This window comes from Pteropus medius, unplaced genomic scaffold (assembly GCF_902729225.1).
Source record: "Pteropus medius unplaced genomic scaffold, Ma_sr-lr_union100, whole genome shotgun sequence".
NCBI lineage: Eukaryota > Metazoa > Chordata > Mammalia > Chiroptera > Pteropodidae > Pteropus > Pteropus medius.
Window position 1 is genome coordinate 576,052 of NW_024352841.1, and position 20,506 is coordinate 596,557.

The following is a 20,506-nucleotide window of genomic DNA, read 5'->3' on the forward strand; positions in this document are numbered from 1 at the left end:
TAATTTTTGACAAAAGAGCCAAAAACATACAGTGGAGAAAGCAAAGACTCTTCAGTAAATGGTGCTGGGAATACTGGAAAGCCACCTGCAAAAGAATGAATCTAGACTGTTGTCTATCACCACACACCAAAATTAACTCAAAATGGATTAAGGAACTGAATATAATACCTGCAAAAATAAATTGCATAGAAGAAAACATAAGAGCTAAACTCAAGGACCTTGGACTTAAAGAAGATTTTGTGAATTTGACCACAAAGGCAAGGGAAGTAAAAGAAAAAAAATAAATGAATGGGACTACATCAAACTAAAAAGCTTTTGCACAGCCAGAGAAACCATCAACAAGCTAAAGAAACCATCTGAATGGGAAAATATATTTGCAAGCAATGCCTCCAATAAGGGCCCAATATCCAAAATATACAAATAACTCATTCAACTCAGTAACAAGAAAAAAACAATCCATTTAAAAAATGGGCAGAGGCCCTGAACAGACACTTCTCCCAAGAAGACATACAAATGACCAACATATGAAAAGATGCTCAACATCGCTAGCTATTAGGGAAATGCTAATTAAAACCACTGTGACATACCATCTCACACCTGTTAGAATAGCTGTTATCAACAAGACAAGTAATAACAAGTGTTGGAGAAGTTGCAGAGCAGAAGAAACCCTTATATACTGCTGGTGGGACTGTATAGTGGTACAACCACTATGGAAAACAGTATGGAGGTTCCTCAAAAAACTAAGAATTGATCTACCATATGATCCAGTAATCCCTCTACTGGGTATTTATCCCAAAGACTTGAAAACCCATATCCGAAATGATATTTGTACACCGATGTTCATAATAGCATTATTCACAGTGGCCAGGATATGGAAGCAACTGAAGTGTCCTATGATAGATGATTGGATAAAGAAACAGTGATACATATATACAATGGAATATTACTCAGCCATAAGAAGAGATGAAATACTGCCATTTGTGACTACATGGATGGTCCTCGAGATAATCATGCCAAGTGAAATAAGCCAAAAAGTTGAAAATCACATGATATCACTTATATGTTGGATATAAACCTAAAAGCAACAAGTGAACAGGACAAACAGAGACTCATGACATGGACTGTAGACTAGTGGTTAACAGAGGGAAGGAGATGTGGCAAGAGGGGGGATGTAGATGGGATAAAGGGGGTCAAATATGTGATGACAGAAAGAAATGTAACTGTGGGCAGTGAATACACAATGTAATATATATGTATATGCTTCACTGCTAAATTGTACACATGCAACTTACTAGATTTCATTAACCAATGTCACCATGTAATAAACACATACATTACATACATACATACACACATACATACAGACATTCATACATACATGTGAAAGATGTATTTATATTTTACAGAAACATCTTTGATATGTATGGTATCCTCCTTATTAGAACATATTTAGAGTTGTAAGGAAAATATCAAGTCCCCAGTTGATGAATGGGTATCCTGTTCTTAAATGCCTCTAGGGAAAGAGGTGATACCTCTTTCTCTGTCATCTCTCTGATTTCTGTGTCATCTCTCTGATTTCTGTGTCATCTCTCTCAGCCACATACAATTTGCCTGTGTAGTAATTGATCTACTTTTGACTGATGACTTCTGGATGTTGCCATGAGAATACATGAAATTAAAAGAGCATTGGGCTGAGTATATTTTATGTTTTGCTGTGATCTTAGGCACTTCTTCATTTCTCCCTTTGTAATTTAGAATCATGATACCTAAGGATGTTGGGATACAATCATGAGTGTGAATGAGTTAAAGAGGCAATATTATAGAATACCTTTTCAATGTCTAAGATTATTTTCCATATTTCTGAAAAGGAAAGGTAGCTTTTTGTTTATTTCTATTTTTTAACCTCAGATGGATAGGATTTAGTTTATTACATGCTCCTCGATTCATGGTACATTATCATCACTGGTCAATACAAGGCTGTCTCTTGTTTTATTTACTTATTTATTTAGCCCTCCTTTTTCCTGTTTTACTCCCCTATCATAGGCAAGCATTCTAATATGATTAATACCATATTTATATTTGAACATATCCTTCAAAATATGGTGGTTTTATATGCATGAATTCTTAATTTATGTAACTAGTTAAGTCTTCAGTATATCATTGTTTCTTATTTTTTTCATGTTTTTTGTTTTTGTTTCTTTTTAGATCCATTTATGTTGCTATGTGTACCTCTAACTCATTGCTTCTATTAGCTGCTTAATACTCTCCCATATCTGACCTATCTAATCTCCAAATGATGGGCATGTCTATCCTTGCATATGGCCTTTTATGGGCCTATATGAAAATATGGGTCATAGAGTATGTATTTTTACTTTGATTATGTAGTACTAGATTGCCCTTTCTGAATGGCCCCACCTATCTATAATGTTCTCCCCACCCCAGTTGTAGTAGATGATAAAGGTTCATATATCCCTACAACCCTGCCAACACTTGGCATTTTCTAGTCTTCCACTTTTTTGTCAGTCTTATAGCAATATCTTTTCATTTTAATGTTCATTTCTATGATTACCAATGTTTTGAGCATCTTCCTGGTTGTATGCTTGTGGGATTTTCTCTTGTATAATTTTCTGTTCTTATGTTTTGCCATTTTTTTTTCTATTTAGGGCCTCTGTCTTTTTCTTACTGAGTTGCAGGAGTCCCTTATATAGTCCAGATAATAATCTCTTGTTAGTTTTAGACATTGCACATATTTTCTCCCATTCTGTTATTAACTTTTAAATATTTCCCTTTCTCAAGATCCAAGGTATTCTGCATTTTTTTCCTAGTTACTTTGTAGTTTTACCTTTTACATATAGATATACCTAGAGTCCACTTTTGTGTATGGTGTTTTTTAGAGATCTGGTTTTATTTTTCTCCATGTACTAATACAGTTTCCCCAACACATTTAGTAAATGCTCTTATCTTTTGTCCATCAATTTGTAGTGCCATATTTGTGCTATATTAGGCTTCCATTTATACATTAATCTGCCTTTGAGCTCTGATCCTTTTCCAATGGTGTATTTTTCTGTTCTTGCACTAGTACTACAGTTTTTTTTTCTTTTTCATGGCTTTGCATATGTCTTAATTTCTAGTAGAGCAAATCTTCCCTTCTTTACTCTTTTAATCTATTTATGTGATTTAGCATATTGAAATTTTCTGATTTGAACAATCTTTACTTTCTTGAGATAAATTATACTTGATCAAATGTATTTTTAAAAATATACTGTTGATTCATAACTAATTTTTATTTGGATTTTTTGCATCTACATTTCATAAGTGAAATGTGTCTAAATTTTCTTTTCTTATAGTTGTCTGTTTGGTTTTAGAATCAAGATTACACTAGCCTCATAAAACAGACTAACCATCATTATTTTTCCAATGGCTGGAATCAATTGGCTAAAGTAGTCATTAACTTTCTTCAAAGTTTGGTAGAATTCATCTATAAAATCATCTGGGCCTGAGGTTTTTTGTAGAGGAAATCTTTGACTATCATTGCTATTTTATATTTTTATTGGATTTTTTTCACTTCATATAAGCTTTTCAATTTATTAGCATATTGCTCATAATACTCTCATTTAAAATTTTTGTTACCTCTTTTGTTTCCTCTCATTTAAAATTTTGTTTCCTCTTTTTCATTCTGTATTTTAGTTGCCTTTTCCCCTTTTCTTCCTGAATACTCTTATCAAAGATCTATTTACTTTTTTAAAGAATCAAATTCTAGTTTGCACATCTTTTATGTTGTTGTTGTTGTGTGTGTATGTGTGTATGGGGGGTGGATTCTCTGCTTATAAATTTCTGTTTTTTATCTTCCTTGTTTCTATGTTCTTTGCTTTTTTCATTGCATTGAATGCTTAACCAGTTTATTTTTAATCTCTCTTGTTTCATGATAAATGTACTTAAAGCTATACATTTTCTTCTTTGTTCTGCTTTAGCTGTGTGCCACAGATTTTCATTTGTTGTATTTTTATTATTTATTTTAAAATATTTCTTAATTTTATTTATGACTTCCTTTTAACCCAAGATTAACTTAATATGCTATTTTGTTTACAAATATATGCTAATTTTGACTATTATTTTGTTATTAATTTCTGATGTCATTGTATTATGGTTGGAGAAGGTATACTGTGTAATATTGAGTCTTTGGAATTTATTGAGGCTTCCTTAAAAGCCATTATCATGGTGTCTTTTTGGAAGTGTTCTCTTTGTGTTACCAAACTCAGGTTTGGCTGCTTGACACTCATAAGCCAATAAGTGAGAAACGAAGATTTTGATGGAAGGAAAGCAGGTTTATTTTTAAGAGTGGGCACCCTGAGAAGATGACCAACTATTGTCACAAAGGCCATTTTGCCACTTTAGTGTAGGCAAGGGTTATAGGGAGAGGGTTGAGAAAGGGATAGGGAGAAATTCTAAAGCTGCAGGGAGAAGGTTGAGTAAGGGATAAAGGAGAAATTCCAGGGTTGGAGGGGAGGAGGTAGCCTGAGGCCACTTATCTTTCCTTTCAGCCTTGGCTTATTTCTCATGTTGAAGTCTCAAGCTCAGAGTCAAAATAGGGAGAGGAGTAAGGAGGAGGGTAAGGATTTCTTTTATGGTGCAAGTCAGCAGAACGAACTGTCCTTCGCAGCCTGTTCTGATAAACATCCTGGAGCTGTTGTGGCAGAGCATAGGTCTGGTTTCCTTCATCTAAGAGAGGATTTTGCAGTCAATCTTCTGTCACGAAATGGTCGAGGAACCAAGCTAGCTCCCTTTGAAGTCTGTTCCTAGATTTCTCAATCAAGCAAGCTATTTATCTACAAGTTACACATTAGTTAACAAAACATTTTTATATACATAAAATATGAGAGTGAGATTGTAAGGACAAAAAGGAAAAAGAAAAAAAATGGTTACAACCATATGACTACAATAAAACCATGACAATCACAGTTACAATCCCCACTGTCATTTTCTCATTTCTATTTTTATGGAAGTTTTGTTAATCTACCTATAATGGACTCGTGGAACAATAATTTATCATGGAATGCTTGAACTTGAAATAAGACCTGGTGTTAGAGGACAAGTTCTAAAGTGCATTTGCTTTCTAGTTTTCAAGGCCTGTCTACATAGTTTAGTTATGCTTATTATGATTACTTTGAATATTACATGAGACTTAACACTACTACAGTTAAACCTAACTTTACAATTTCTCGTAGGACAGGCTTTATTCCCGATGGTATTCAAGAAAATAAATCAGAAAACTACGGGAGTAGGCATACAAAGGTGGAAGGGTAAGGGCAGAAAAAGCAAGTGAGTTATAATACTAATGCATTAGGTAAAGCCTGCATGAATCAGAGAACAAAAGCTATATCAAAGAAATGAAGCCCGTGTGTGGTTAGTGTGCAGTTACAATTTCCGTTACATTTGTTGTCTTGAATGATTGATTATATGTTCTCTTTCTGTTGGATATAGAGTTCTACTTTGTTCTAATAGCTTGCACTTTTTAGTTGTACTGTGCAAGGGTTCTGTATTTCTACTTGTTTTTGTTTTTTGTTTTTGTATACTTGATCTATCAATTCCTAACTAGAGTGTTAAAATATTCAAGTGTTCTTTTTCTCTCTGCGGTTCTGCTACAGGCAAGTACCTCAACAAGGTATATTTTGAAACTCTATTGTAATATGCATATATGTTTATGATGAATATATCTTCTTGTCATATTGTTCTTTGTCACTTAATTTTATTTTGTCAGATATTGAGAATGCCACACCAGCTTTGTTTTGGTTCATATTTGCCTAAAATATCTTTTCTATCCTTTATTTCCAACTTGTTTACATCTATTTATTTTAAAATGTGTCTCTTCTAGACAGTACTGTTGGGTCTTTTGTTTTAATCTAGTCTGTAAATCTGTCTTTTAATTGGTAAGTTTAGTTCATGTGTAATTGTTGTAATTACTCTTATATCAGGACGTATTTCTGGCATTTCATTTTATACTTTCTATTTATGGTACTCTCTTTTTTGTTGTTGCTTTTCTTTTACTTTTTTCCTTTTCTGCTTTCCATTGGATAGGTCAGGTTTTCCCCTGCTTTATAGAAAGTTATATTTAAAGTTTCTTGCCCTTCAACTGAAGATCTAACCTCATGTTATTTACCCCTATTGATTTTTATGCATATTACAACTGCAACTTCCCTCCAACAAGTACTTCAGCAGGCTCTTATTTCTCATTTATCTTCCACCCACACCTACCCCATCATGATAACATCATTTAGAATTTTAATCCTTTCTGGAATCCATGTTTCTTTCTCATTTTTATAGTTTCTCCAGGGCTGATTCAGGAAAAGGAAACATAGATCATTACTAGTTTGCTACTGTGGCAGGAACTAGAAAGTTTCAAAGAAGTTTGTAATAGATTAACAGCATTTATCTTGTTTTGAATTATCTCAGTTTAATCACAGTTGGTGAGTTGATGACTTCATCAGTATTTTTCCCCCAAATAACAGGTAGAAAATGTGAAGTTACTGGATCGTTATATGGATAAGAAACCACCGAATGGGATTTTATATCTTACTGTAACTCACCTGATCTATGTGGAGGCTTCTGGTGCATCCCGGAAAGAAACATGGGTATGTTCATGAGAAGAAATTTCAAAGGGTCTTGAAGAGTTGCATATGGTAGTTTCTTGAAATTACAAGTAGTTTAATTGCTTAAAAGCCTTCCTTCAAAGAAGCTATTCTAGGGGCGTTTTCATAGATTGAATTGTATGACTCCTCATCCCTCAAGTTATTAACTGTAGTCATCTTAGTCATTGTAAACTACATGGGACTTTTCCTCAATATTTTTAGGTAGAGTAGTCTCTGCTCATTTTCTGAGCCTAATTGACAAGCATCCTGAAGTAATTTAAAGCCTTGCTACCCATAAATGTGGTCCAGTAACCAGCAGTATTCATATCACCCAGGAGCTTATTAAAAATACAGACTCTCAAGCCTAAGATTTTAAATTTCTAAAAAGCTCTCGGGTGATGCTGATAGCTCTTTGACTACATCTTGGGTATCAATGATTTAGACCATCTCTCTGACCTAAGACAGGGTGCATGTTGTGTGTTTCTTGTTATACCTTTTAACAATGTTTTCTAATTAGCATATCACCTCTAACATTACTTTATGCCCTCCCTATCCTAAAGTAGCATCATTTAATCTTAACTTAATCAGCCAGATTTATGCTGAGACCTCTCTATAAGAAGTACAACATGTTTCTGGTATATAGCATAGCATAGTGATTAAAATTGTAGGCTCTAGAGCCAGTCTACTCAGGGTATAATCTCAGCTTCAGCATTTACTACCATTGTAACATCAGGCAAGTTATTTAAACTTCTCTGTATCTCACTTTTCTCATCTGTAAAATAGGGATAGTAATAAGAACCTTGTTATGAGATAAAAATGTTAATGTTGTAAGTGCTTAGTAGTGCCTGGCACATGGTAAATACTATTGTATAAGTATAAAATAAATTAAACTGAATATACATATGAAATAAGTACAGTTGACCCTTGAACAATGTGAGGGTTAGGGGTGCTGACCTCTGTGCAATTGAAAATCTGCATATAACTTTTGACTTTTAAAAAATTTAACTGCAGTCATCCCTTGGTATCTGTGAGGGATTAGTTCCAGAACCCCCTAACGGATACCAAAATCTATCGATGCTCAAGTCTGTTATAGAAAATGGCATGCAACAATACATATAGTGTCTGTGGATTCCCAACCATGGATTGAAAATACTGTTTTTGGTCCTCGGTTGGTTGAATCTGTGGATGTGAAACCCGCAGATACAGAGGGCTAACTGTATATTTATTTTGAAAAAATCCACATATAAGTGGACTTGCAAAGTTCAAACCCATTGTTCAAGGTTCAGCTGAATTTTAATACTTTCTTTTGAAAACACCATGAGCTCTCCCCATACAAGATTTTATTTTGTTCCCTTTGGTGTGATGAAAAGAATGCCAAAAGAGGATTCAGGAGAGCTGGTTCTCGTTAGACTCAGCTATGCACTAACTAGCTACATGACCTCAGGTAAATGACTCTTGTTCTCTGGGCTTCAGTTTCCTCATCTGTAAAATAAGGTGGTTTGATTACATAATTAGTACTGACCCTTCCATTTCTAAAAGTTTAGGAATCATTTCTTTAGTACTGTGACATGAGCCTTTCTCCTTTCTACCTGCATTTATAGGAAGCTCACTTTTCCCTAGATATATTCTTATTGAGTATTATTTCAAACCCAGGGGACTAGATCTGGAAGGGAGAACTTATGTGAATTATTTCTACAGATCAAAGGAGGATTATTTACTCAGTACTGTTAATGAAGTTCTTCTCAGCCTTCATCTGCTTCACTTTTCTCTTCCCAGTTCACTTCTACTTCTCAGAACTTTGGTTTCTTCCTGAAATGGGATGATTATATCTCAAAAGGTTATTACAGGGATTTAATAATTAATAGTCATGGATTACCTTGTAAGGAATCGAGCACAATGCCAGTTATTAGTCATTTTAATTAGTAATTTGGTAGAACAAAAGGAAATTCTTTTTTTCGCTGTGACAATTATTCTATTATGATTGTAAGCTCCACCATAGCATACTAGAAATCATCTATATTAAGCCAGTTTATTTCAATTACCTCACAAGACTGATAACCTTATATTCTTAAGGAGAGAGTTTTATAACACTGCAATTTGCTTCTCATTGCTTTACCACTGTTTACTTCTGTTTGAGAAAAACCCAGTTGTGCCTTATGATTGAAGGCTGTAGATGTGATCATAGCTCTAGCAGTGCTGTTACCATTACTGAGAGTAAGGCACACTGGTAATATAACTAGTGCATGTCTGTGAAAATTTATTTATTTATTTTTTCTGTTTTGTAGATTGCATTGCATCACATTGCCACTGTGGAGAAGTTACCCATCACTAGCCTGGGCTGTCCTCTGATTCTCCATTGTAAGAACTTCCGGGTAGCCCATTTTGTTTTAGACTCTGACGTTGTATGCCATGAGGTTTATATTTCGCTGCTCAAGCTTTCTCAGCCAGGTAGTTATGATAGTATTTTTGTCTGAAACCATTCATTTTATTCCCCAGAATTACATACTGGAAAGATCATGGGCTATGAAGTTAAACAGGGCAGAGTTTGGATCTGGGCTCCACCACTTACCAGCTCCATGGTATTTGGACAAGTTATATAATCTCTGAACTCAACTTCCTCATCTGTAAAAGTAGTGATAGTATAGCTCCCCACGGGGTTGTTTTGAGGGTTAAATGTATTTGTGTATTTTACTCTGTACATGCTATATAGTAGATGTTTAATAGATGTTATTTCCTTCTCTCATTCCCTCCTTTTAAGTGTCAACTTGTGAATTTCTTTTCATCAGTTCAGGAAGGAAGTCTGCTTTGGAGCAAAATTTGTTTCCTCTTGTCCTGGAAACTTTATTTTTGGTCCACTATTCCCACCCCTACTTTTAGTTCCAGCTAGAAGACTAAGGCAGTCCTTTTTAGTTTTTTAATTTTTCAATTACAGTTAATATTTGATATTGTTTCATATTAGTTTCAGGTGTACAACATAGTAGTTAGACATTTATATAATTTATGAAGTGATTCTCCCCAATTAGTCTAGTACCTACCTGGCACTATGCATATTTATTACAATATTATTGATTATGAAATACAAATTGGTAGTATCAAGAGCCCTTAATTATGCAGTTATATCTCCTTTCTTCAGCCTCACTCTCATCCCCCAGCCCCATCCCTAGATGGCTAACCCATCAGCTTCCTCTGATTTTAGTCTGTAGAATTTCTGTGTTCCTACATTTTCCCTCCCATTTTCTTCCACCTATTCCCTAGAATAATTCCTTAGAATTTGCTGGTATTTTATTGGCAGAGGTTACATGTCAACCAGCCCAACACTGTGTAAGTCTCTGGCAGATTCCATTCCTCTCTGGAGAATTCGTTGCCACATAAATTGGTCAAATGAGTTATCAATTACATGCTGCATATTATGAAGCGGGGAAATGGGGTTGACCAGAAGAAGAGAAGACCTGGCCATTTATCAGCCAGAAGTAGGTATTGGCCTGATAAATAGAGTGCAAGAACAGTGTTAATATTTTGTAACATGTTACCACAAACAGTACACTTAGGACATTGAAGCTCAGTTGAAAAACAGTTTATAAGGACCACTTTCCCAGCAAGTGAAACTTTGAACTTAGTTGGGTCCATTACCCAGCAGTTCACAGGAAGCCAGACAAAATTTTCCTGCTTTGTATTGATATCACAAAATATTAAAACATTTTAAAAAGAGGACTCTGAAACAATATCCAGTTCTCATTCCTGATATAAAGGCAACCTTGTACACAGATCATTGTCCTTTTCTGGGACTGCTTGACAAATATTCCTTTCAGGAGAAAGGAAATCTAGCCTTTTTTTTACATTATTTGATGTTAAGTTATAGTCATTATTACTTTGTTTTCATGCCTGTCTCTATTCTCCAGCATTACCTGAAGATCTATATGCTTTTTCTTATAATCCCAAGTCCTCAAAAGAGATGAGGGAAAATGGATGGAAGCTGATTGACCCAATGTCAGACTTTAGGCGTATGGGAATACCCAACAGGTACTGGACCATAACAGATGCCAACAGAAACTATGAGGTAATTTTGTCCTTGTTGTTTTCCTTTAGGTCCATTTAAACATTAAAACACATGAATATCATCAAATAACATTTTGAAAAAAGAAAACAAAATCATAATCTCTCCTTTTCATTTGACATTCAGCCATGCAACAAGCATTTATTAAGTACCTGCAGTACTTAGTACACTGAGTCAGAGTTCTCATAGTCTAAAACACAGAGCACTGTTGGTGCATAGATGAAGGGTATGAAACTCAGACTGGGAAATCAGAAACAGCCTGATACTTTGGGAAATAGCCTGGAAAAGGAAATCTATCTAAATTTATGCAAATAGAGAAGGAAAGAGATCAGGAAGTGAAGTCAGATCATGAAGAGTTTCATGGCCAAATTAAGGAATTTGAACATTACTCGGAAGACAGAAGTCACTAGAGTATTTTAAGCTGAAAAGGAATGCGAGTATATTTGTATTTTAGAAAGATAACTTTGTAGTGGTATGGAGAATTGGTTTGCTAGAGCTAAGAATGCAGAAGAATATGAAAAGTGATGAGAACCTGAACTAAGACAATGACTATGGATGGAGAGGAAGAGATGGTTTTAAGAGATATTTAAGTGGTACAATTGAAAGAACCTTGACAAAATAATGTGGCTGGAGAAAGGGAGAATTTTAGTATGCATCCCAGGTTTCCTGGTTTTTGGCTTAGGTGAACAAGTGGGTAATGGATATGTGAACCAAGATAAGGAGCACAAGAAGAGGGCAGTGTTTTCAGTTTTAGATTTGAGTTCAAGTTTATTCAAAATATATCAAGTATTTAAAAGCAAGTGTTTGAGTCAGGATGTCAAGGAAGAACTCTAGGCTAAATATTGAGGTCTGGGAATGTGTCTGTGTGTGTAGGGGGGGGTGGTTGTTCCAAAAAACATTCCTTAGCTTTAGTGATTCACTAGGAGGTCTCATGGGATAGCATATAGTCATACTTGTGGCTGTGATTTATTACAGAGAAAAGATACAAAGCAAAATCAACAAAAGGAAAAGGGGCAAAGTCTAGAGAAAACAAGGTATAAGCTTCAGAGTCCTTTCCCAGTGGAGTCACATAGAACATGCTTAATTCCTCTAGCAACATATTATGATAACATATAGAAAATGTTGTTTATAGGGAAGCTCGGGATTTTTATTGGGGGCTAGACATGTAGGCACTCTCTGCCTAGTGTTTACCAAAGTTTCAGATGCCCAGAAGGAAAACAAGTGTTTGGCATTTGGGATGCTTGTAGCCTTCTGAGTTGATAGAGAAGTTCCATTTATTTGTCTTTGTATTACCTACTTCTACAAAGTCTAAGTCGAGGTAAGGGGATGAGTAGAGAACTCTTTCTCTTTCAATTGTTCTGCATTATGAGGATATTGACTTTAATGAGTTACATAGAGTATTTAATCTGATCCATCTTGAATTTTTTGCCTATTCATATTTTTTATTTGTTTGATCCATTGTCAACACTCAAATATTTAAGGGTGTTCTGTAGTTAAATGAATGATTAGAATTAATTTGGCAATGTCAGGTCCATGCTGTTTTAATATTTTGTCACCGTATCTTTAAAAAGAAATATTTTGGTAATCAACCACTAAAAGCTGATAAATTTGAGAAAATGTATCAGGTTTTTTTTTTTTATGGTGACATTGGTTAACGAAAATCCAAAGTTTCAGTTGTACACTTTAACAGTAAGGCATATATATGTTTACACTGTGTTCATCTCCCATAGTTAGATTTCTTTCTGTCACCACATATTTGACCCCCTTTATAGAGTAAGTCACACCTAAAATGTCAGTACTTTCACCCCCAGACTAGTGTTTTAAAGGCCTTCAAGATGTGTATACTGGGAATGTAGTATGCATTTTAAGGAGTAAATCATGTTTTCTTCTTTTCCACCTGTCTGCCTTATATTTGAGTATTTGTTTTAATTTAGTTATTTACGATATATATTATTTGCTCTGATAGGCAAATTTAGGAATTTCAAGGTAGGGTTATTTGTGTGTTTCTATCTGTAATATGCATTTCTACCTATAATGTTAGTACATTTTGTTCTTCTATGTCTTGATAACTTCCTTTCTAGAAAATATTGGCATACTTGGAAAAGCTGTTACACCAAGGATATTTTTGTTCCTATTTCTGAGGAATGGATGCTTCTAAGAGGTTAAATACTGGGCAGCTAATGCTTGAGTGATTGCTATTCCAATCTATTGGTAGCAAGTGGAAAATGTAAAAAAATATATAGCTTAAAAAGTTGAATTTTTTTTAGATATGCAGTACTTACCCTCCTGCAGTAGTGGTTCCTAAATCCGTTACCTTGGGAACGGTGGTTGGAAGTTCGAAGTTCAGAAGTAAAGAACGAATGCCTGTGCTCTCCTACCTCTACAAAGAGAACAATGTGAGTTGAGCAAACTTCTCTCATGTCAATTAAACTTGTCTCTAGAAGACCTGGGATTAAGTCTCATCACTGCCACTTACTAACTATGTGATATCAAGCAAGTTACTTCTCTGAATTTTAATACTTCTGAGGGTTTTTAAGCAGGTCACATGAGGGAAAGTACATGTGTACTTCATAGATTGTAAAATGTTGTACAGATATTAAATGACATTTTTTGTGTGTTCATTTGTTTCTTTCCTTTTCTGAGGGCTCCAGCTTGATGATAAGTTGTTGAATGAAAGGGAGCCGATTGTATGAAAGGAAATTTGCAGGCTGTGCTGTCTCACTAGAACGTAGATGTCCTCGATTCTTTTTCATTACTTTTAATATAATTTAAGGTAGTAGGAAAAAGCACTTGACTCCTCCATTTGAGTCCCCTTCCATAGGAAGGGATAATAGTTCTTGCCTTTTGTGGTCATTCTGAGATCTGGAGTTAGAAAAATAATCATGATCAAAATAGGTCCTAAAGAGTATAGTGATACAAGTGGGTGTCTTTGTGTCAAACTATCAAGGTGAGCAGATTCATTAAAAACTACACTGAACTGCAATGCAGTCCATTAACTAATCATTACCAGGCATGCCTGCTAAATAGCTGTGTTGTTTTTATATCGAAATGGCTCAAAACAAACTAGTCTCTCAGATTTGACATTAATAAGTGAACCCTTCTCTCTTTAGACACTCTAAATCTCTGCTGTAACTTGAATTCTGCTGCCACTGCAAGCCTCTGGTTTATATGGATGATATTACCGGGACTATGAAAAGCAGAGAAGTTTCAGAAAAATACTAGCTTAATAAATATTGAGAATAGAATTTTATTAAAGAACTACTTACTCAAGATGTGATTTTCTTATAGTCTGGATTTGCCAAGACTGGGTTAAGAATCTTAGCCTTGTAGAAGGGGAAAAAAAAGACTATTCTGAGCAGCAGTTTGTGGTAATAAAGCCCACATGCCTGGGAGAGGCTGGAAGCTGAGCCCAGTGTCAGTGGAATAGCTAGGCTTCAGAGATACATCTCTCTTTGCTTCACTACTCTGAGTTGGCTCATCTTTCTCTGCTCACCCAACCTGGGATCAAAGAGGATTTTGACCATCTGTGCATGTGATTACTCAATTGTCACATTTTTCCTTACAGGCTGCTATTTGCCGCTGTAGTCAGCCTCTATCTGGATTTTACACTCGCTGCGTAGATGATGAGCTCTTGCTAGAGGCCATTAGCCAAACGAACCCAGGGAGCCAGTTTATGTATGTTGTAGACACAAGACCAAAGGTATCTATCAGTGACTTCTTTGATATTCCTACTTCACTTATTTTGTAATCCCCATTCCTACCTGTTGAGCTTTGCAGTGTTATTGGGAAAGTTAGGTTTGTGTATATGGGCTTATTGTGTCAGACATTGTGTAAAATAATTTGAGCAAGCCTTTTGGAGCTCCTTTTATTGTAGCCTGTCGCTGTCAAGCAAGACTGTGAGATACTCTTGATTCTTTCAAAGTTACTTTGAATAACTTGGCTTTTCCACCTCCTGAATTTGTGACATCTGAATTGAATGCCTGGAGATTCTTTGATGTTCCCTCATCTTTTTCGCTAAATCTGTTCATCAATCAGAATTTTCAGTATTCCTCTTCTATGGTGTAAATTTATTATCAGAGAAAGCACTTAGACTTAATACTGGAAACTTATCAGTACATATCTTTTTTGTAAATAATATATCAAACTGCAGTGGGTTAGTAATACTTTGATGTCTCCTGAAGGAACCAGGTTCACAAATTAACAAATATTAACAAAAATTCTTTAGCTTATGTGGAAATACTTTTTTTTAGCACCCAGCACTATTTGCTGATTAAGTTTTTCGAAGTTCAATGAAGTGAAGTTTAAATCTTGGTCCCAGAGAAAAAGAAAAGCAGAAACATAAGTTTGCAATGGATTTTGGCAGTGGACATGGTCATAGTGAAATTTCTTGATCTTTCCAAGAGTCAGATACTGCATGATCTGTCCCTTTCGAACGTGAATGTCATAGAAAGGAGGGTCCTCAGATCAACTTAAGTATCAACCTAAACTCTCTGTATTAATTCCTTGACCTTCAATATATTGTCTATCTTTGTTAGGGATTGTTGAAGAATTAATAGTGCCCTATGAGGCAAGTAAAGGACAGATTCCCTTTTCTTAAAGACTGCCCTTTTTACAAACAGCCCCAGAAAGAAATAAGTTTGCTTGTAATTCGACGTGGGAAGCATGGCTGACTAGGAGGTTTCATTGCTAACTAGTGATTACTAAATTAGTGATTTAGATCTAAGCCTAAGCCAGGTAGTTGTGGCATCAGAGGTGAGCAGTTGGCTGCACATGAAACCAGATAGTGGCCTTCGACAGCTCTCTGCCCCATTTTGGGGATCTCTCACTGGTCATTCTCCAGATCTACCTAAGACTAACTGGGCTCAAGAGGGAAAATAATTTCCCTTTCTGCTCAGGCATTATCTTTCAGTTTCTCAAAAGTTTGCTGTCTTGCTTCAACTATAACTGCATCTGCCATTCACGATTGGAAGGAGTTTAATCAAATCTGTATCTTTTATCAAGATTAAATAATCTTAACATGGTAAAGAGAAACATACCAAGCTTTTGAAAAGCTAAGGGACTGATGCCTTTTGTCCAAACCTAGGACTAAAAGGCCCCTTTTAATGGGTCCCTTTTTCCTCTCTCAGAAGGCTTAGAAATATCTAGCACCCCCCGCCCCCCGCCGCCTCTTCTGAATGGCTAGACCTGTACTTTTAGTAGAAACTGTATTGTAGTGACAAAATTACATTTTTAAGGAGTCAGATAAATCTGGGGCCAGCTGTTGCCTTCAGCCCTTATCCATGATTCTGGTTGAAACTGGTTCACCTCTCTGACACTGTTTTCTTATGAGAATAATAATAATACTTATCTTTAGAGACTGTAGTGAGGGTTCAATGAGATAATGTAAAGGATCTAGTACAGTGTCTGGCACTTACTAGGAGCTCCATAAATATTATCTCTTTCCTACTTGAATATTAGGCTGCTGATATGTAGCTATTCCTTAACTCTTCCAGACATATTCCCAAAGAGTTTGTAGTGGTACAAATGTTGTTAGCTGTCTGTAGTAGCTGGCCTTTCTAGTGCTACCCAGATCTGGATAGGGACTGCTGTAATTATTGTTTTGTCTGCTGAAGCATCCATCAATCATAGCAAAATTCCTTTCTGCTATCTGGCTGTTGCTTGTACCTCCATAGATGTTCCTTTGACATTTGTCATTAATTTAATGAAATTTCAGTGATATTCTCTGTGTGATAAATAGGTTACCATCATGTTTCTCCCTTTCACACGTATCTTGCATTCTAAACAGAATATTTTGACACAGACTTTTTTCCCTGAATGTGTTAACATGAAGAGTTTGTGCTTTTGAGGTTTTAATGGCATTCTTTTCTATTAATACAAAAACTATGCCCTGTCCATATACATGCTCCTCCTGCCTTCTGAAATACACAATACTGGGAGATGAGAAAATAGGCCCAGACAACAGAAAAATATTTAATTAGTAAGATGGGTATTATCATAGAAGGTATTTTGGCTGTTTCCTAGTTATTATATTACTATCTTCTTTCTGCAAGTCTCATTTATTCCCTACCCTGCCCAGAATTATTCTTATGACCTAGAAATATTCTGATTACCACAAGCTTAACATAGTGTTAAAACAGGTCTTGGTATTTCCATTTCAATTTTATCAGTGAGTGAAAATCAATCATTTTCTCATGCATATTTTAGACATTTTCTAGAATAGCTTTTAAAAATTAATTGGCCTTGAAGTTCTTAGACTTTTTTCTGGAGCTTCTCAGCTGTAAAGATTTTTGAACTTTTACATGTTTCACAGCATAAAGACTTTAAATCTGAGAAAACATTTGTTAGTGATAGGAAGCTCAAAATTATTATTTCAGTTCTTCAGATCACATATCCTCATAGCTGCCATATCCTTCATTTTCTTAAGCAGGGTTATAGCAATAAAACAAAAGCACTAAATCTCTCTTTCTTTCCTTATACTACTGTTACTTAAGATGCCTGATCTAAAAACCAGTGAAATTCTCTCCATCCCAGAATGTACCCCATCTGATTTAACTTCTTTGTAAAAGGGTAAGATTTAAAACTGTTTAGAATAAGGCATTGAGATTGATAAACCCTGTTATTTCATCATCTGCCCAATCTGCTCTATTATGTCCTCAACGATTGCAGTTGAATGCCATGGCCAACAGAGCAGCTGGGAAGGGGTATGAAAACGAAGACAACTATGCCAACATTCGCTTCAGGTTCATGGGCATTGAGAATATCCATGTGATGCGGAGCAGCCTGCAGAAACTCTTGGAAGGTATAGGGATTTTACCTTGGCTAGGCCAGAGGCCGTAGCTTTGCCTTATTATATATGCAAAAAGCATGCCTTATTTGGGATGAAACATAAAAGCAACCAGGTGAACAGAGTCAATAGGTGATAAGGTTTTTGACTATAATATGAATCCAACTTACATAGTACTGAATTATAGCAGTGTTGGTCTGGCAGTGGAACTAATGTGCAGTTTCATAACTCAGTGGAATCCATCTGGGTTTAGTTTATGGGGAAATAATTTCTATAGAGTTACAGAGGGTGGTGTTCAACGGTAGGTAGGTCAACATAAGTATAAATAAATTTGGGATTCATTGTATCATCCGCAAGGTAAGAAATCATCTCACTTAATCTACTGTAAGGAGTCTGATTTCATTACTGTGCTGATAAAGGAGGTGAGTTCAGACTTCAAAAGAATGAAGCTGACATCAGACAATTGGGGTCATCCGTCATCACTGTAAAATAATTGGCATCAGTGTGGGGGCAAGGTGAGACTGGGGCCTTATAAGAAGGGCTCATGAGTCTAGAACATTTTTCCCAAAGTTACCACCCAGGATTCTATGATATGGTATGTCAACTCAGGAAGAGAGAGTAAAAACCTGCTTTCTTTAGTGAACTCTCTGTTTTTCTCTCTCTTCTTCAATTTTGTACTTATGTTGCAGGCCAGGACCTTTCCCTTACACGACCTTATATAAGGTCATGTTTCTTCAGTCTTCATCTTTTATAGGATATTAGTGCTCCTCTTCCTTAGGTTTCTTCCTCCTTTCTTTTTTGTCCCAGAATGTTTTACAGGAGTATGGAACAGGACTTTTCACAGAATTTTGAGGCAAATGATTGCCCTCTGCTGGATAACCAATGAAAAGTCCATGAAACTTAACTGCCATATATATAGTTTTCAATCTGTTGAGACTGCACAGGGCTGCAGGGGGTAGATGTGGATATGGGAGTACGGACAGATGTTAAGGGCCTGCAGAGATAGGAAGAATGGGTAGAATTAGTATCAGATGTGTTTTATAATCAGAGGAGATGTGTTTTCCTGTGGATGCTGACTCAGTCTTCTGGCCCTTTTCAGAGATTTCTGTGGGCTTGGGGGTGGGTTCTTCAACTCAAGAAAGCAGAGACCTGAACTGGAAGATATGGTAGGCTCTAGCCCATCCCTGAGTCACTGTGTGGTTTCCAACTAATCATTTAACCGCTCTGTACCTCAGCTTTCTCATTTACAAATTTAGAGCCCACTTAGTCCCCTTTCTTGCTGAGTAAACTGAGGTGGTTGTGAATTTCAATCTCTGCTTCCTTTTCTACCCTAGTTTGTGAATTGAAAACTCCAACAATGAGTGAATTTCTTAGCGGCCTGGAGAGCTCAGGGTGGTTGAAACACATTAAAGCTATTATGGATGCTGGAATTTTCATTGCAAAGGTAATAATCAGGACTTTTAAGAACTTGCACTGACTTTAATTATGGGATCTCTTGAGGTAGCAGTGTATCCTGGTGGGAAGAATATTGAAAAGAAGCCTAGTTTCTAATTTCAGCTCTGCTACTAATTTACTGTGTACCTTGGCAAATCTCATCCCTTCTCTGGGCCTCAGTTTCTTCATCTGTAAAACAAGGTAGTTGGACTAGAGTGTAATGTTATAATTTTGGGGGGGCCCACAGAATCCTTTGGAAATATGATTTTCCCCCTGGAAAAATGTACATATGGCTATGTGTGCAGAAAATGGATCTTCATACCCCAAATTAAAACCTCTTAGATGATCTCTAATGGTCCTTCCAGCTCAAATACTCTGTTGTATTTTTGTGTTGATTCTAAGGTATCAAGCGGAAGTATGAGTGGGTGTAAAATAAATGCAGAGCTTGTGTATCTATGGGTATTCAGAGCTCTGAGTATTAAACAGACATTTTTAACTTCTTTCTGTAGGTCTGCCTCTGAATGCAGTCCAGGCAGGCTTCATCACTCAGTCATGGTGACTCACTTATTTTCTGACCTCCAGAACCTTGGCCTCTGTATCATTTGTTAGGTGATGAAAAAGAAGAAGAAATTAAGAGTATACATTTTGTTGTTTTGAAGTTTTGTTTATATATATATTCCTACATGACAGCTCTCCCTCTTCATCTCACCCCTGTTATTTGATAGAAGTAAAGAAAAGGAGAGAATGACTTTTTACCCATCTGCTGTCATTTTCTACCTTAAAGATCCATCCGTAATGCTTTTTCGTTTTCCTAGTTTTGTTGCCTACATTTTTTTAGTTATATGTTATTAATGTTACTATGTGACCCCTTTGGTTGTTTCAAGCCCACTGTTCTAACCAGTCTTCATATTGTTCCTTTTTCACATGTCTTATATCCATACATCTATATTCCCTTCTCTGAAGCTGACTTCATTAGACAGAGTGAGGATTGAGAAGAGGGATCAATTTAATAGACAGTGCAATCTTATAAATATTGTTGATTTAAAATGAATGGATGAAAAAGATAGACTTGGGATTTCACAATTATCCTTTGCTCCCCATTTCATTTCCACCACCACCTTACCCCAAGCTTGAAAACTCAGTCAGCCTTGAATTCTCTCTTTTCCTCCAGCTGGCAGTTGCCTACTCCTATCAGCTGTACCTCAGAAGTCATTCTTTTCTTTTTTTTTAACAATTATTTATTTTTCTTTTTTTCTTCGCTTTTTATTTTTTTATTTCATTTAATTTTTTTTCAATTCGAGTTGACAGAAATGTTTCTCATCTATCATTTCTTCCTAGTCTCTACTGCTACTTCCCTAGTTAAGACATTCATCATCCCTTGCTTAAAGTACTATAATAACTTCCTAACTTGTTCACTTTTTACTAATTTGCGTTTTTCGTAGTTACTCCTCAGTTTGACCACCAAATAGCTTCTAAAGTCATCTTTCTTTAGTACATCTGATAATATCACTTTAAGCTCAGATCCTCCAGTGGCTCCCCATTGCCTATAAAATCCTGGCAAAAGTGAACTTCTTATTTTCAAAAACACTATAATACCCCTCCCTCTCT

General features: G+C 35.9%; 1 protein-coding gene across 6 annotated transcripts in view; it reads left to right on the top strand.

Moving 5' to 3' along the window:
* Positions 1 to 20,506, top strand: part of MTMR8 (myotubularin related protein 8) — a 142,406-nt gene that overhangs the window by 25,085 nt on the left and 96,815 nt on the right. For 2 of the 6 annotated variants that reach the window (XM_039850244.1, XM_039850245.1), the window contains 7 exons: positions 6,507 to 6,629; positions 8,912 to 9,074; positions 10,526 to 10,683; positions 12,948 to 13,076; positions 14,246 to 14,380; positions 17,347 to 17,479; positions 18,799 to 18,908. In XM_039850244.1, the coding sequence (XP_039706178.1) occupies positions 6,507 to 6,629; positions 8,912 to 9,074; positions 10,526 to 10,683; positions 12,948 to 13,076; positions 14,246 to 14,380; positions 17,347 to 17,479; positions 18,799 to 18,908 (951 nt within the window). The remainder of the gene's footprint in view (positions 1 to 6,506; positions 6,630 to 8,911; positions 9,075 to 10,525; positions 10,684 to 12,947; positions 13,077 to 14,245; positions 14,381 to 17,346; positions 17,480 to 18,798; positions 18,909 to 20,506) is intronic. The other 4 variants (XM_039850246.1, XM_039850247.1, XM_039850248.1 and 1 more) reach the window with 4 other exon arrangements.